Genomic DNA, 17,296 nt, shown 5'->3' with positions numbered 1-17,296 from the left:
TGCAATCCTCTCGTCCACTAAATTGCTAATGACAAACTGCCATTTTTAAAGATCTGTTTGAAGTTAGTAGGAAAGGAAACCCCAGTCAAACGTGGAGTATCCAAAGAACAGATACTGAGAGAGCAACGCTTTTTTCTCAATTCCCTTCAACACTCATGATAGTGCTGCCAAAGAACCTGCTAGCCAAAGACGACCAGCAACACACCTATAACCAAATAAAGTGAAAGTTCTTAGCTTGCTGCAGCAAAGGAGAGAATACACCAAAGGAACTGGGACATCTTAAGGGGAAACTGGCAGAGCTTATTATAGAATCTAGATTTGTTCTGAGTGATTTCATTGAGGGTTTAAGGAAGTGGAGGTTAGTTTTAGATTCAGAGCTGTCAGGAAGTAGGGGCAATTCACTGACTGGGAAATTTAATCTACAAGGTGATGGATTAAAGCTGGGTTCAAGTTGGTAAAGAAGCAGTAGCAACTCATGTCAATCATAATGGGAATAATAATTGCTTTTGTTGTTAAAGAGTGCCTTTGCCTTAGGATATAGCCAAGGAGTAAACTTTGTCTGATTATTTACATTCTGTGAGAGGCATACGTTCAGAAACTAATATGTGGCCTAGCTGTCAGCTTCCAAAGCATTTCTCAGTCTCTCAAATGTTACTCAAAAGATACCAGAATGACCTAAGTAAGTGTTGAATTAATTTTCAATTTATTCTAAACCTAAATGATAATGTAAAATTTCTCTCTCATGTATAACTCCTTCTCTTAGCTTCCAGAGCCCTGGTGGTGCAGGGGTTAAGCTCTTGGCTGCTAACCAAAAGGTCAGTGGTTCAAACCCACCAGCAACTCCACCAGAGAAAGATGTGCTAGTCTGCTTCTGTAAAGATGACAACCTTGTAAAACTTATGGGGCATTTCTACCCTGTCCCACAAGGTTGTTATGAGTTGGAATCAACTTGATGGCAACAGGTTTTGGTTTGTTTCAGTTTTTTAATCTTAGTTTCCTAGTCTTGCTGTAAATACAAAAACCACAACTATGTGGCTTTAAAGAACAGAAATTTATTTCTCACAGTTCTGGAGGCTTAAAGTTAAATCAGGGCCATGGTCATGTCAATTTCTTCCTTGTTATAGTCATGGGCATTCCTTGGTTTTTTGGGCAATTCTCACATGGGATCTGTCTTTCCCATGTGTACTTGTTAATCTCTGTGTCTATGCTGCTATCTCTATAAATCATCAGTGGTCAAGCTTAGGACCCACGCTGCACTGATGAGACCTCATCTGACTGGTTATATTACATTAGGCTGCATTGTAGAATGTGATTACATTACATTAGATTACATCATATTACATTATATCTACAAATAGAGGAGCCAGGATTTCAATACATGTTTTTTTTTTGGGGGGGGGTCATAATTCAATCCATAATACTCCAACTTTTCTAGCAAGCACCATGTACACAGATGGGAATAAGACATGTTGGTCTTTGACACAGGTCCATGAGCTCACAGTCCAGAAGGGAAGGCAAACATGTAGGTCAATATGTAAGAACAAAACATGGTAAGTGCCATCTGTACAGGCAGAGAAAATTCTCCAGGAAGACTTGTAATCTGAGATGACTGTGTTAAGATGAATGGGAGCTGATCAGCTGGAAGAAGAAGGGCAGAGGATGCCATTCTACAGTAGACATAGCTGTAAAGGTGTGAACTAACATGATGTGTTGGAAAACAAAACACAAAATGATGTTGCCAGAAAAAGCTTTACTCAAAGCACTCAAAAGTATTTTTTGCATAGGAACTTTAATGAATTTTCAAACTCTAGTCTATAAAGATATTGCATTTGTGGAAGGAAAGAGTGTTTATATAGCTTGTGTATAATGTAAAAATCAAATAAGCATTGACCTAAGGAGAAAACACAGATAAGAATAGTACATACCTATTTGATCAGGGGGAAGAGATGGCTTAATTGTTTGCCCTCAAACATAACATTTTTTGTGGGTAAAACACCTCTTCCTTTTCTTCTCCCTCACTTTCCTGAATTCATGCAAGTCAGCAAACTTAAGTGAATTAAATCAGAACTCTCAGTGCCATGACACATTTGCCTTCCATCATCTTTTGATGTTTCCTGCATCATTCAATATTATGCCCATAGACTCTTCCAATATTGCAACTCAAGGCTTGAATTTTTCCTTCAGTTCTTTCAGCTTGAGAAACATCAAGTGTGTTCTTCCCTTTTGATTTTCTAACTCCAGGTCTTTGCACATATCATTATAATAACTGATTTTGTCTTCTCAAGCTGCTCCTTGAAATCTTCTGTTCAGCTCTCTTTTCATGTCATTTCTTCCATTTGCTTTAGCTACTCTCCATTCAAGAGTAAGTTTCAGAATCTCTTCTGATATCCATTTTGGTCTTTTCTTCCTTTCCTGTCTTAATGACCTTTTGCTTTTTCATGGATGATGTTCTTTATATCATCCCACAATTTGTCTGGTTTTTGGTCACTTTTGTTCCATGGGTCAAATATATTCTTCAGGTGGTCTCTAAATTCAGGTGGGACATAATCAAGGTCATATTTTAGCTCTTATGGACTTGTTTTAATTGTCTTCAGCTTCAACTTGAACTTGTATATGATCAATTGATAGCCTTTTCCACAGTCAGCTCGTGGCCTTGTTTTGGCTAAAGATATTGAGCTTCTCCATCGCCTCTTTCCACAGATGTAGTCAATCTGATTCCTGTATATTCCATCTGGCAAAGTCCACGTGTACAGCTGCCATTTATGTTGCTGAAAAAAGGTATTTGCAATGAATAAGTTGCTGGTCTTGCAAAATTCTATCATGTGATCTCCAGTGCCATTTCTATCACCAAGGCCCTATTTTCCAATTACTGGTGATTCTTCTTTGTTTGTAACTTTGCATTCCAATCACCAGTGACAATCAACACATCTTGATTGCATGTTGGGTTGATTTCAGACTGCAGAAGTTGGTAAAAATCTTTAATTTCCTCATCTTCGGTTTTGATGGTTGGTGCATAAATTTGAATAATAATAGTATTAACTATTCTTCCATGTAGGCATATGGATATTACTGACAGCCAGCACTGTACTTCAGGATAGATCTTGAAACATTCTTTGTGATGATGAATGCCACGACATCCTCTTCAATATGTCATTCCCGGTATAGTAGATCATATGGTTGTCTGATTCAAACTGGCCAAAACCAGTCCATTTGAGTTCACTAATGCCTAGGATATTAATATTTATGTTTTCCATTTCATTTTTGACAATTTCCAATTTTCCTAGATTTATAGTTCATACATTCCATGTTAAGATTATTAATTATTATTAAGATTACAGCTGTTTCTTCCCATTTTGAGTCATGTCACATCAGCAAATGGAGGTCCCAAAAGCTTTACTCCATCCATATCATTAAGGTCAACTCTACTTTGAGGAGACAGCTCTTTCCCAGTCATATTTTAAGTGTCTTCTGACCTGAGGGGGTCATATTCCAACACTATATTGGACATTATATAAATTACTAGCAAATAAATATTAATGGTGAGAAATGAGCACTTGTACAGTTATAAGACAATTAGAAGCATAAGTAATCTTCAAGTTGTAAATTTCAGATTTTAAAGTCTTTATTCACTAGAGGAAGATGATCAATTCACCAGACTAATAAGAAAAAAATATGAACAAACAAAAGAACTAAATTAAAAGAGGAATACAAATAACTATTCTATAAACAGATGAAAAATTCTCAACTTTCCTATTAATTAAGGCAGTAAGAATGGTATGGTTCTTTTCACCATTTAGATTGGCTGAGGATAGGGAAGTTCAGTGTTGGCAAAGATGGGAGGGAACAGTTGTTTCCCTTTCTAGAATCCAGTCCCAACCTGGTGAGAATGCAACAGTCATTTGGGAAGAAAAGGTGGCAATCCTCATTAAAAAATAAGTTGCTTCTATCCTGTAGTCCAAGAATTCAGGCAACAGAAAAACTCATGAGAAAAAAAAAAAAAAAAAGAAATTTATGGCAGAAAAAAGAGAAAACAATCCAAATGTTCATCGGAACAGATCTATTAACACAGATCAGAATATATCCATCCCCACACACATATAAAGCCATTTCATATAGTTACAACAGAAATAGGATTATTATTTACATGCTCATATGGAAAATGTTCTCTTGCTAATTTTTAAGAGGAAAAACCAAATTGCAGAAATGTGTAGAATAAGCCCATTTTCATAAGTAAAAATATATAACTATTTGCATAGCTCAAACAGCCAAAAACATAAATACATTGTATCTTCATCTTATTTTTATTTCAGGCAGGACTTATTTTGCTTGAAGTGTAATTTCTGGCACCAACATATAAAGCAAATGAGGAACTCCTCATTCTTGAAATCTCTTTAATATCTTTTGATAACAAAGTCTGTTAGAACCAAAGTTTATTTAAAAATGTTATATACTAAACCACAAACCATGCTTTAATGACACAAAAAGGACATTTTAAGAAACGAAGATGTCATTCTGCTTTAACTTATTTTCTTTAGCTAATGAGAAACACTACTTGGTAGCTCAGTAATGCTTGCAACTGCAAGGAAGCTTCATGAAAATAATTTAATTGCTACTCACAAGTATGAAAGATGTCACTGAATTCTGTCCATCCATACTGTGATTAACAAAATGAAGGACAACCAGGGAAAAAACATCCATTGTTTGAGAAACCATTAAAATGTGATGTCCATCACCAGGCCAAGATAGGAGCTTATAGCACCACTATGATGTTCACGTACAGTCATGAGCCCCATGAACTGTCACAGTAACCACAACTACACATCCCAGAAGAAGATACAGGCAGAAGATCCAAGAGACCAAGTGGACTTTTCCCTAGCACTGAAGCTAGAAGCATAATGTAAAAAACACTGGTTGAGATCATGGAGAATAAAAGAGGTAGAAGTTGCATGATTAAAGTATATGACTCAAAACTGACTGTAAACTGGCTTCTAAAATGTGTGACTTACCAGCCTACCATGTCTTATCATTTTACTAAGATACTGTTAGTTAATTTAGCTTGTCATATCTACAGTCACTAATATAGATAAACTATCCTGTTGTTAATTCTGCAAAAAGGAAGCCAGTTAACCCATGCACTGGGCTTCCTGAAATGTGCCGATCAGAATCTAAGTGCTATGCAGACAGTGGTCAACTGGAATTAAGCCTCTTCTCTAGATCAGTATTTCTCAGTCTCAGCACTGCAGACATTTTGCACTGATAACTCTGTTGTGGAGGGCTATCCTGTGCATTGAAGGATGTTTAGTAGCATCTCAGGCCTCTACCCACTAGATGCCAGTAGCATCCCAACTCAATTGCGACAACCAAAAATATCTCTAGACATTACTAAATGTCCGCTGGAGGACAAAATCACCCCAGGGTTGAAAACCACTGCTCCAGCTAAAAGTTTGTAAAACCCACTGAAATCATTAATGGATCTCAAAAAAAGGAGAAAAGGAAAGAAACTCACTGTGAAAGCATAAAGAATAATAATAATCATAATAATAATAACCTATGTTATTAGATTTTAAAAAACAGTAATAATAAGACAGCCATCCAGGAAGCTTCTAAAACCTGCATAAAGACTTACCCAGGATGGTCCTCTTTCTTGAAGAAGATTAGGAAACATCCTCTAAATCTGGGTTTTCTTAAATAAATGTACTGGTGAATTTTCATTCCTTAGTGATCAAACACATCATTGGTACCTATGTTCATGCTTATGGAGTGGACAGAAATATCTTGAACTTTGAAATCCAGGTTTATCTCCAACACTTCAAACTGTGTGACTTCAAATAGGTTATAGCATCTCCTTACACCAGTTATTAATATGTATAATTGGGAGCTCTGGTAGCATAGTGCCTAAGGCACTTGACTGCTAACCAGAAGGCTGGTGGTTCAAACCCACCAGCCTCTCCTCAGAAGGAAGATGGGGCAATCTACTTCCATAGTGATACTGCCTCGGAAACCCAAGGAAGGGTCGCTATGAGTTGGGTCTGACTCGACGGCATATAACAACAACAACAACAATAGGGATAATAATATTCACGTGGGTTATGGTAAGGATTGAAAGAAGTACCATAGGTCTAACATGTGCCTATTATAGAGTAGGCAAATAGTATCTTCTTCCTTCCTCCTCAGAGGGTTTAAGAGAAGAAAGAAGAGCAACAGATGGGAAAGATCCTGGGATAGCATTTTCCTCACTAACAATAAGGAATATAAAAACATGTCTATTTTAAGTATTCAATTTGTCAGTATAGCTCTTTGCACTTGAATAAACTCACTTGTAGTTAGTGTAAATTTGAGCTCCTTCTTAAACACATGTGTTCCCACACACAGGGATATACATGCACACACCATTTTGTGAGTGAGATGATTCAGGCTACTTAACCCATTATTAGGATTTAGGACCTGATCTTGGGTTCATTCCTTTACCTCCAGCTAGTTCCCCTTTTTTTCCTTCCGAAAGTCTCCAGGATTGGCCTACCTGCTCATCTTGTAACTGCCACAGCTAGCTGCGGTTTCTGACCTCTGTTTCTCTCTCCTATACCAGGACCAGAGAGGAAGGTGGTCTCAGTGTTTCCATTTCCCTCACAAACCTGAAACAAGCAAACATATCTTGTCTTTTCCCTAAAAGATATTTTTCATTCAATTAGTAAGGAAACAAAGTGGGAATGGAATGGAGAGGTGGAAACAACTGAAAATGTGCAAGTGAGAAAGATGGTTAAATTAAATGGTAAAGCACAATCCATTATTCATCAAAAAATGAATGGAACCAGGTCTTTCTTAAGGAGCTCTGGTGACGTGGTGCCTAAGGCATTTGACTGCTAACCAGAAGGTTGGTGGTTCAAACCCACCAGCCACTCCACGGAAGGAAGACTGGGCAATCTATTTCCGTAAAGATTTACTGCCTTGGAAACCCAATGGGGGTCACTATGAGTGGAAATCAACTTGATGGCAGGGAGTGTGATTTGGTTCTGTTTGAGGTCTTTCTTAGCGCACCAGGCCACTGCTATCTCTATCCTTGGGAGAGATCCTTCTCTCTCTACTTCTGGTTTCCTGATCTAGCTGTGATTTTTATATGCTTGTTGTGATACACTAAATTACTAATGGTTCACAACCAACCATTAGAAACATATTTGTCCACCATGCCATGCTTCTTCTCTGCCTTCTGCCTTTTGACCACTGCTATAGTAAAGGCCTCAACTAGTCCAACATGACTACCCAACAAAAGTGTAAGTACACTTGACAAAACATTTTCTCTGGAAAAAATAATGTCAACAGTCTACAATTTTTCTCATTGCTAATATTTTCTTCTAGATATTTACTTGTTCTGATGGAATATAACCAAAATACTAAAACCTCATGGAATGTTGTTTATTCTGGGAGGAAGAGAATGGCCCAACTCAGTGCCAAATCGCCTCCAAACCAGGATACTTCAAGCAATTCAATCAACATTCCCTGCTCATCCTAGGGTATCCTGAGATGTCATCTGCACAACTCTTGCAGAGATCAGTTTCTTTCACTTAGTTTAACTCTGCAGGACAACTCCTTCCCAGAACAAAAGACAATAAAGCTTCATTAACGCTGACCTCACTTATTTGGAATTTGGCATGAAATTTCTGAACAATTTTTAACCCACATGTACCTTTGACAGTCTAGTAAGAAAGAGACTGATGAGCAAATTAAAAGTAAAAAGAAAATTGTAAGAAAAGTGTTTACCTTGTTAAGAGAACAAACTTAGAGTCTAAGATTGTGCTCACAACACAGTCATACCAGCGTGATAAATTCTCATTACAAATCATTCTTATCTATTTGTTAAGGCAGGTTTGGCAGGACTTCTACTTGACAAAACAGTCAAACTTGTTCAAAATGCTATTTGTACTTTAATGAAGCTGAATTTATTTTTAAATAGGCTGTGATTTGGGATACCATATTCAGCTCTTTAATGAGTCCCTCAAGTTATTCTATATTAGTAAGGTTTTATAGTATTAAATGCCTTAATTCCTAAACACTGGTCTCAATAAGCACAAACCTTAAATTTTTCTATGTAGACTGTTCTAACATTTGCCTCCAAGAACTGGGAAGAGCCCATTTTCTTCCACTCAAAATAAATTTACGTTATCCAGGGAAATATTAAATATTTCTTTACTTTTCTTAATCATGACACAATTAAGACACTCCTAGAGTCACCCTGTTTAAATTCTCATTATACTGGACATTAAATTCTTGATTCTTTCAGGCTAAAATTAGGATTCAACCTTCCAATAATTTCAAATACTCCAAGGATTTTTTTTTTTTTAATTCTATAGAACCTCAGCTTATATCAGCAACACATGTACTTCTCCAAAATGCTCTTCTCTGCTTTTCTATGAGAAATGGTTAAAGGAGAGTGAAAGGGAAGGAGGGGGAGGGAAAGCATGAGAACGGTGGGAAACAGAAGAAAAGAGAGAGGGAGAGGACAAATAACAAATAATTGTTTATCCAAAATTTATTTAATATACATACAGACCAATGAGATCATTATCATGGTAAAAGTATTCCTGGTACTTGATTACAAAGATGATAGCAACTTTGGATTAATGAATCCATAAAAAGTATAGCTCTGCAGATAACAAGGCAAACATTATCCACAAGTCGCTGTTAAAGGACTTTACTAGTTTTCAGTGGGGTCATTATCCACTGTCTTTTGAATACATGGTCTCTTGAGTGACTAACTCATGATATTTCCATGTCAGAGAGTAAGATTTGTGTTTCTCAAACTCAACTTGACTATAAGAACCACTGGAAACTGCTAAATATATGAGTTCCCAGTCCCACCCCAAGGAGCCCTAGTGGCACAAATGCCTAGTAAAGGCATTTGACTGCTAACCAAAAGGTTAGTGGTTCAAACCCACCAACTGATCCATGGGAGGAACATGAGGCAATCTACTTCCATAAAGATTTACAGCCTTGGAAATCCAATGGGGGTTGCTATCAGTCAGAACTGACTCAATGGTAGTGGATTTGGTTTCGGTTTGGTCCCACTTCAGATCTACTGGACCAAAATGTCTAGAAAAGAATCTGAATTTCCTAATTGATGGCAAAGTCAGTCTGTTGCCTTTTTGCCTTTCTGCCAAGCACCATTCTACCAGTACTTCAACTAAATGAGTCATCAGTAGCTTTAATAAAGAAGTGATGCTTAAAAAACAAAGTTTAGACATGAAAACTAGATGTTAATTCAAAAAACACAGGACTAAATTTCAGTAAAACAAAGAATGAGGCACAGTATAGCAACAACAGCCATGAAAAACGTTTGTGTGGGTTCAAATATTCAACCAATACACGTGATAAAAACCAGAATGTGGAATAAAGCACAAACTCATGGCTATACTGTCTCTCTAGCAAAGTTTAGGGATTATCTGAATATTCTAAATCTTCACATCACTCTGTGATTTAGGATTTAATAATCATCTAAAACATGGCATGATTCCCTAAATACATTTATATTCTTTGTTCTCTTGAAAAGTAATAATTTGGAATGAAGAAGGCTTAAGACAGAGGCCAACAACTCTTTCCTGTGCTGTAACACTCAGGGGGCAGGAGGGTGGCCACATCAGATGAAAGAATAAATAATTACCTTCTAGAATTCCTCCTGAAATTGTCATTTCACTTTTACCAAATACAAGTTACATTAAAACAAACTTCATCTCTGAATTAAACTTTTACAAAATTATATATATATATATATTACATTAGGGATGCTAGCCAAGAACTGATTCAGCAGTTTGTAAGCAGTGAGTGTTTAAGTAATAAGAACAACTCAAGTAAATTCTGAACAGTAAATTCCTCTGAGGCAAACTTTTGATACGTGCTCTCTTCCTTGCTCTCTCTTTCTCTCTCTCAGCATATTCTGCTCATCTGTGTACATTCATAGCACTTCATAAATTTAAAAAAAAAAAAAAGATGTCTGTAGCCCTTGGCCTGAAGGGACTAATTCTTAGGCACAATTCCAAAGGTTAACTTTAACTGTGTTGAAATTATATGAAATTGCCCTCAAATGTACTGCTGAAATATTCTTATATTCAAAGCAAAATGTATAACCAAAATGGGGAATATATTTGGACATTCTGAATGCTTAAATTGTCAATAACCAAAGACTATTTTTTCTTTTTTTAAATTATTCACCTGCTCTGCTATCTTCACAACCAAACAAACGACATATACTGCTGTGGAGTCAGACCTAACTCATAGAGAGCCCTCCCTGGGTTTTCAAGGCAGTATCACTATGGAAGTAGACTGCCCAACCTTCCCTTCTGAGAAGTGGCTGGGGGTTTGAACTGCCAGCCTTCTGGTTAGCAGTCAAATGCCTTGGCCACCAGAGCTCCCAACCAAAGACCTACTTTAAAAGCATTAACCTAATCTATTTCACAACCAAGCCACAGTCCTCTCCAAAAACCAAACACCAAACTTACTGTCCTCAAGTCGATCTGACTCACAGTGACCCCTCCTTGGGTTTCCAATGCAGTTATCTCTACGGAAGTAGATTGACCAATCTTACTTCCAAGGAGTGGCTGGTGGGTTGAACTACCAACCTTCTGGGTAGCAGTCAAATGCCTTAGTCACCATGCTACCAGAGCTCCCAATAGTCCTCTCTGTACTCTCTAAAACCTCTAAAGTTGCAGCTACATTTTGAATACAAAATTTAATTAATTCTCAGTTTTTCAGAATAATGGGAAAAAAATTGTGGCATGGGTAATATAAGACAACAAGCCATCTAAAATTATCTAGAATCATTTTAATATTCATGTTTCCTTGGGGTTTTGCTTTAAGAACTGATTGACTTACATTTTTATTAAACTAATAGTGAAGCTCATATTCATTCTTTAAGCAAAAATACCTGACACTAGGGAAAGATGATCCATTTTATGTTCCAAGTAATTTATTCAAGCAGCAGGCCAGGGATTTTTATATGGCCCCAGATAACCAAATAGATAAATACTCTGCTAATGGCAATTCCTTCTTTTGCACAATGGGTATAAAAGCTCCCCAGAACACTACAACAATTCTTAAAGAAGATTAATTAGGAATATATGCTATTACACTTAGCAAATGCAAGATTGCACAAAGATAAGGAATTACACTGAGAAATTCAACATGTCCTCTTGTGACTGTTTAGCACATAAGCATCCCAATTCCATACCACCATAGTCAAAAATAAAAAGGTAACAAGATCAGAGTTTCTGAAGGAATTCCAGTCAATTGAAGATGAGCTACCAACACTGGAAAGAATCACAATAATTACTGTAAAATAACTTATAGCCTATGAAATGAGTAACTAATAAAATGAAACTAAAGAAAGGCAGTATGGACTAAAATTAGAAAGGAAATTGAGAAACCTTGCTGAGTTCAGTATCATTTAGCAGTAAATATCATAGGGGAAAGGACAGAAAATATGTAACTAAAAACAGCAGTAACAACAAAAAGCTAGCCACAAAAGATAATTAATGTCCAGCTTCCATAACCACTCTATTTTTAATTGTTTGATGGTATTGGTTGTTATCTTCTGAGAACTACATGTATCTGCACTATGTTTAATGAAATACATACAACAAAATTTGTTGAGACTAAGGTCACACTTTAAAAAGAAAAACCATCCATAAAAATACATGCTGGCAGCTCACATTTGAAAATATTATATAATCTTGGGAAAAAGAAAAAAAACCAGGGTGCCTATGCTTCCATTTCTTACCATCCATGCATAGTATCTTCAAGGATAAGGCAAAGAAAAGGTGAGGCAAGGGAAACACTTGGCCTAAAAAGTAGATAAAAAGGAGAAATAGCACACAAGTAAGGAAATCTACAGCTTCTTGTCACATTAGAGGGAGGCGGGGAACAGCTACTAAGTCTATGATGTGTACCTAAAAAAGAATCTGAAGGTATACATAATGGGAATTAATGTGCTAAAAGTATGTTGTAACATGTGGACAGTTACTATGACTCATGGCTATCAATTCAATGGTCACCCTTGAAATCACAGGTTGCTATGGTATTCTTTATAAAAACACTTGTACTATTATATTAACCTTCTAAAAACAATTTTTCCATTGTTAGATAAAAAGATAGTTAATTGTGGTAACAAACCAAACCAAACCCATTGCCATCGACTCAATTCCAAAATTCATAACAACCGTAAAGGGCAGAGTAGAAGTGCTCCATAAGGATCCCAAGGCTATAACTCTTTAGCAAGCAAGTGCTTTGTCTTTCTCCCACAGAGTGGCTGGCAGGTTCAAACCACTGACCTTTTGGTTAGCAGCCACATGCTTTAACCACTACACCAACAGACCTCCCACAAACCAAACCAAATTCACTGCCATCGAGTTGATTCTGACTCATAGCAACCCCCACTGGGTTTCCAAGGCAGGAAATCTTTACACCTGAAGCATACTGCACAGTCTTCCTTCCACAGAGTGGCTGGTGGGTTCAAACCGCCAACCTTCTGGTTAGCAGTCAAACGCCTCAAGCTCTATGCTACCAAAGCTCCTTCTATTTAACTGATAATCCTTACAAAATATCACTATTTGACCCCAAAATATAGTATTTGGGGACAAGTTTGGTAAGACTAAAGGTTGATTTTTCTTCCTGCAAACTTGTATTACTTCCAAAAGCAGAGTTATCAAAACCACCAATTTCTCCATCCTTCACAATTTACCTTTCTTGGATTTGGCTCCAATCTTCAGTTTTGATGGCCAAGCAATCTGCGTGTTTGTTTCCTCCATGATCTGTAACAAAAATTAAGAAAGAGAAATATTGTCTCAATTAAGAACTTGTATTTGTAGGTAAGATTTCAAAATAAATAAAGATGTCTTTTTCAAGTCTCTAGTCTCATGTTGACACAACAAAATGATCTCAATTTAAAACTATGTAAAATAAATAAATAAACATTGGGGGACAGAAAGCATTTTTATAGCTCCCCCTTTTTTTAAGTCTTTTAGAAATATTCAAGTATCTTTTGTTACTCCCAGTGTTCCTGTTGGTGATGCTTCAAAATTTCAGCATAGAGACAAAACCAAAAAGTTCATGAACAAGTAATTAATACAACTTGATACTAAAATCTTCAGAGACACACTGAATAAAATTCCCCAAGATAATCGCCAACAAATTACAACACATCAAACATGACCCTTGTAACATAAAACTATGTAAGTTAGGCCATGCTAAATGAAAACTCTTCCACCCCCTCTTTTGGAAAGAAAATGCTTGCTTTGGACACATTTGTATGTCATTAAAACTGAAGAAAAGCCTCTAAACACAACATCAGGTCATAATCAGGTCATAAGGCTGCCTTCTCTGTCATCCTTCACCTGGTCTAAAATGCCATTTTTGCCACAGTTCCTTCCCACTTACACATTCAGCTAACATTGGCCAGGAAGACTTGAACCCAAAGGTGTCCTACATGCAAGAACAAGTGAGGGAAGAAATAAAAGAAAAGCAAATGGGAGTGGACAGTAAATAATGAAAAAAATAAGTGAACAAAATCCATCCTTTGCTCTTCTGTAACTTTACCACATGAATTAGACTAGATTAATATTTACTTTTGTAACATGAATATAAAATTTACTAAGCAAATTAATAGAGCAAACAACTAAAATCAATAGGCAGGTAACAAAAACTACTATTTATTAGGAGCTCTAGCTCTGGTAGCATAGTGCCTAAGGCACTTGACTGCTCACCAGAAGGCTGGCGGTTCAAACCCACCAGCCACTCCTCGGAAGGAAGGTTGGGCAATCCTACTTCCGTAGTGATACTGCCTCGGAAACCCAAGGAGGGGTCGCTATGAGTCGGGGTCGACTCGACAGCAAACAACAACAACAACAACAAAGTGGTGTAGTAGTTACGGCCTTTGGCTGCTAATCAAAAGCCAGCAGTTTGAACCTACCTTCCACTCTGTGGAAGGAGCTCTGTTGGCATAGTGCCTAAGGCATCTGACTGCTAACCAGAAGGGCAGTGGTTCAAATCGACCAGCCACTCCTCAGAAGGAAGACTGGGCAATCTACTTCTGTAGAGATACCACCTTGGAAACCCAAGGAGGGGTCACTATGAGTCGAATCGACTCAATAGCAGTGAGGTGTGTTGTTGTTTTTTTTTTTTTTTTTCCTGCTCTGTGGAAGAAAGATGGAGCAGTCTGCCTCTGTAAAGATTTACAGCCTTGAAAACCCATTCGGGGTAACTATAAGTCAAAATTGACTCTATGGCACTGAGTGAGACCATTCATTAATGACTTGAATTAGGGTAAAGTAACTTTTGTTTAAAATTTGGATATAGAGATAACAAATTAATGATGAAGACAACTAAATAATAACAGTGCAATTAATAGTAAGTACTTTCTCCCCCTCAGTATTGCCTATGTAGTGGGCACAAGCTAAACAGTTAACCTACATCATACTTCATTTTATCCTCTTTATCACAGCATAAAAGGGCTGTCAGCAGATGTTTCAAACTGGCAGACCACAGATGCATTCTGTCTACTCATTATAAGGTTTTCTAAAACTGAGCCAACATTTTAAAATCCAGGAATTTCACTCAGATATCAGATTTCTGGTTCTTTGGACAACACGGCAAACTTAGCACCTAGAACCCACATTCCCACATAGCTGAAGACTTGGCTGGCACGGTGGAACAGCTGCCTCTGTCCTCTGCTCCAGGCCCCAAGACCCACCTATGCCTCTGACACTGGTCCAGGGCCACCTGTCATCATCATCACCACGTGATGGTGCTTGCATGGCTGTTTTTCTTTGAGAAAGATTTCTCTATTCCCATGTCTCTATCAAAAATCAAAAAGCCACATGAGACCATGGTCTCTTCACTAAGTCAAGGTACTGTCCAGGTCTCTGAGGGTAGGTGAGTTTGTTGCCCCAACCCTACGGGACCTGGCCCCTCTTTCTCTCCTTTCTCCTCTTGTGTCACTCTCTGCTCCTCAACTCCCTCTGCCGCAGCCACAGGCCTCTCAAAAGCAGGCCCAGCACGCTCCCGCTCCAAAATTTCACATTCAGTCTTCTCTCTTCCTCAGACCTTCCAACCCTGGCTCCCTCTCAAGGTCAGATCTCTGTTGAAATAACACTCTTCCTTTTCACCCTTGTACCAAACCTCAACTTGAATTATTCTCCCCTAGATGTATAAATGGGAGCTCTGGTAGCATAGTGCCTAAGGCACTTGACTGCTAACCAGAAGGCTGACAGTTCAAATCCACCAGCCATTCCTCGGAAGGAAAATGGGGCAATCTACTTCCGTAGTGATACTGCCTTGCAAACCCAAGGAGGGGTCACTATAATTTGGGTCTGACTCAACGGCACATAACAACAACAGATATGTAAATATATGAAAATGTGTTTACATGTTTATAATCTGTATCTGAAAAACAGTAAATTCTCTGCGGACAAGGACTAAATATTGCTCAGCACACATCAAGCACTGCGTAAATATGTGTAAGTGCATCCTCATCACACCCTTATGAAGTAAGTTTCTTAATTCCCATTTCACAGATGATATTGCTGATGCCCACAGAGGTTAAGTGGCTCATCCTTCACATAGCAAGGAAGAAGGAGAGCTAGAATTGAAACCCCAGACTACCTCCAGTGCCTGCCCTTTAACTATCATACTATACTGAACAAAAGGACTATCATTTTAAAACATAAATACATATAATATATTTGAAAATATGCTTCAGGATTTTAGCATATTAACTGTTTTTAATACCCACAAATATTTGTCAAGAGTTTACTTCAGTTCCATAAATGCCCACACTATGAGTAACACACAATTCCTGGTGCTACCAGAGCATGTTCTTAGTGACTCTGTATTGCACTTACCCTGAAACTCTGCTCTTGGTTTGATGTTATTACCTAAGAAATTAACATAACAATTACCTAAATAAACAGCTTTCACTGTTTCCTCCTAGCGTAGTGCCTAAGGCACTTGACTGCTAACCAGAAGGCTGGCAGTTCAAACCCACCAGCCAATCCTCGGAAGGAAGGTTGGACAATCTACTTCCGTAGTGATACTGCCTCGGAAATCCAAGGAGAAGTCGCTATGAGTTGAGTCCAACTCCACAGCACATAACAACACCTTCTAAGAGTCTTCCCCATACATTTGGGTTGATGTTGCCCAATTTGAATCTTATCTACTGACAATAAGTATAGTCTATTACACTAATTGTTGGTGTTTCTGTGTGCATTTAGGTTGTTGGAAATGTCAAATTGAGGCAGGGCAATAGGAGAGTATACAGAATGGGATCTAACCTGGCTATGGGTAGTCAAGGAAAGATACCTCAAGGTAATGTTTATTAACGCTAAAATCTTTAAGTGGAGAAAAAGCTGGCTAATTGGTGAAAATGTTAAGAGAGTGTCCCAGGTAGGGAGGACTACATGAACAATGTTCTAAAAGGACAGAGGGAATGTACCTTAGAAGGCCTGAGGGTGACTCAGTGAGGCTGAGGTACCGAAAGGTTCACTTTGCACATCCAGGGCAGGGAATGTGTCTCCTGTCTTCTTTATTATTATTATTATTATTTAAGTTTGTTTAAGAGCTTGTTTTACAATCAATGTTACATGTACATTTAGTTTCACTCCCCATTGACTATGTCCAACCCTAACCCAGTCTCCTCCCCTCCCTACCCTGTAACCCTCCCCCTGTGCCCCTCATATTTATGCACTCCTGTTTGTCCTGCATTTCCTCAATTTGAATGTTGGTCCTCTGGTGCCCCGTGGGCTACTGCTCTAACCAGACACTATGGGAGAGAGATCCTGTCTTCTTAATCCCACCTATGGCCCTGCACACGGATGTGCTTAATATAAACTTGAAGACGTGACATAAACCAAAGCTATCAAATATATATGTTTGGCTGTCAGAGTGACTACAAATAAATAAGCATCATATTTATTTCACTCTCAGAAAGTCAAAATTCCCTTTAAGAAATTGTCAATGAAACTTTTTGAACTTCATAGTTAATGACTCCAAGGCAGTTCCCATATCTTTGAAGTTGCAGACTATTAATTTGTTTCAATCCCAGGCAGGTATGGAGCGGGTAGAGTATGAAGCACCCTTTGTTCAGATAGAGGAGTGTGATGTAGTAAATTACTTAGTGTGGCTTTTCTACCCATAAGTCTTTGTAAACTCCAAGGTGGGATTTTCTATGAGCAACTGAGGAGCTCCTGATTGCTGAAGTTGTCCACCTGGAGTATTTCTGTTGGGAGTGGCACAAAACAATGTTCTGGGAGGTGCCCAC

At 38.0% G+C, this 17,296-nt stretch overlaps 1 protein-coding gene across 1 annotated transcript in view; it reads right to left on the bottom strand.

Annotated features, from left to right (window-relative positions):
- The window catches only part of BICC1 (BicC family RNA binding protein 1), a 367,817-nt gene that overhangs the window by 142,065 nt on the left and 208,456 nt on the right, over positions 1–17,296 (bottom strand). The window contains 1 exon segment of the mRNA XM_007958861.1: positions 12,725–12,794. Within this exon segment, the coding sequence (XP_007957052.1) occupies positions 12,725–12,794 (70 nt within the window).

This window comes from Orycteropus afer, unplaced genomic scaffold, assembly GCF_000298275.1.
Source record: "Orycteropus afer afer isolate SDZICR_OR568_19922 unplaced genomic scaffold, OryAfe1.0 scaffold00016, whole genome shotgun sequence".
Lineage (NCBI taxonomy): Eukaryota > Metazoa > Chordata > Mammalia > Tubulidentata > Orycteropodidae > Orycteropus > Orycteropus afer.
This window is presented reverse-complemented; position numbering and strand designations above follow the sequence as displayed.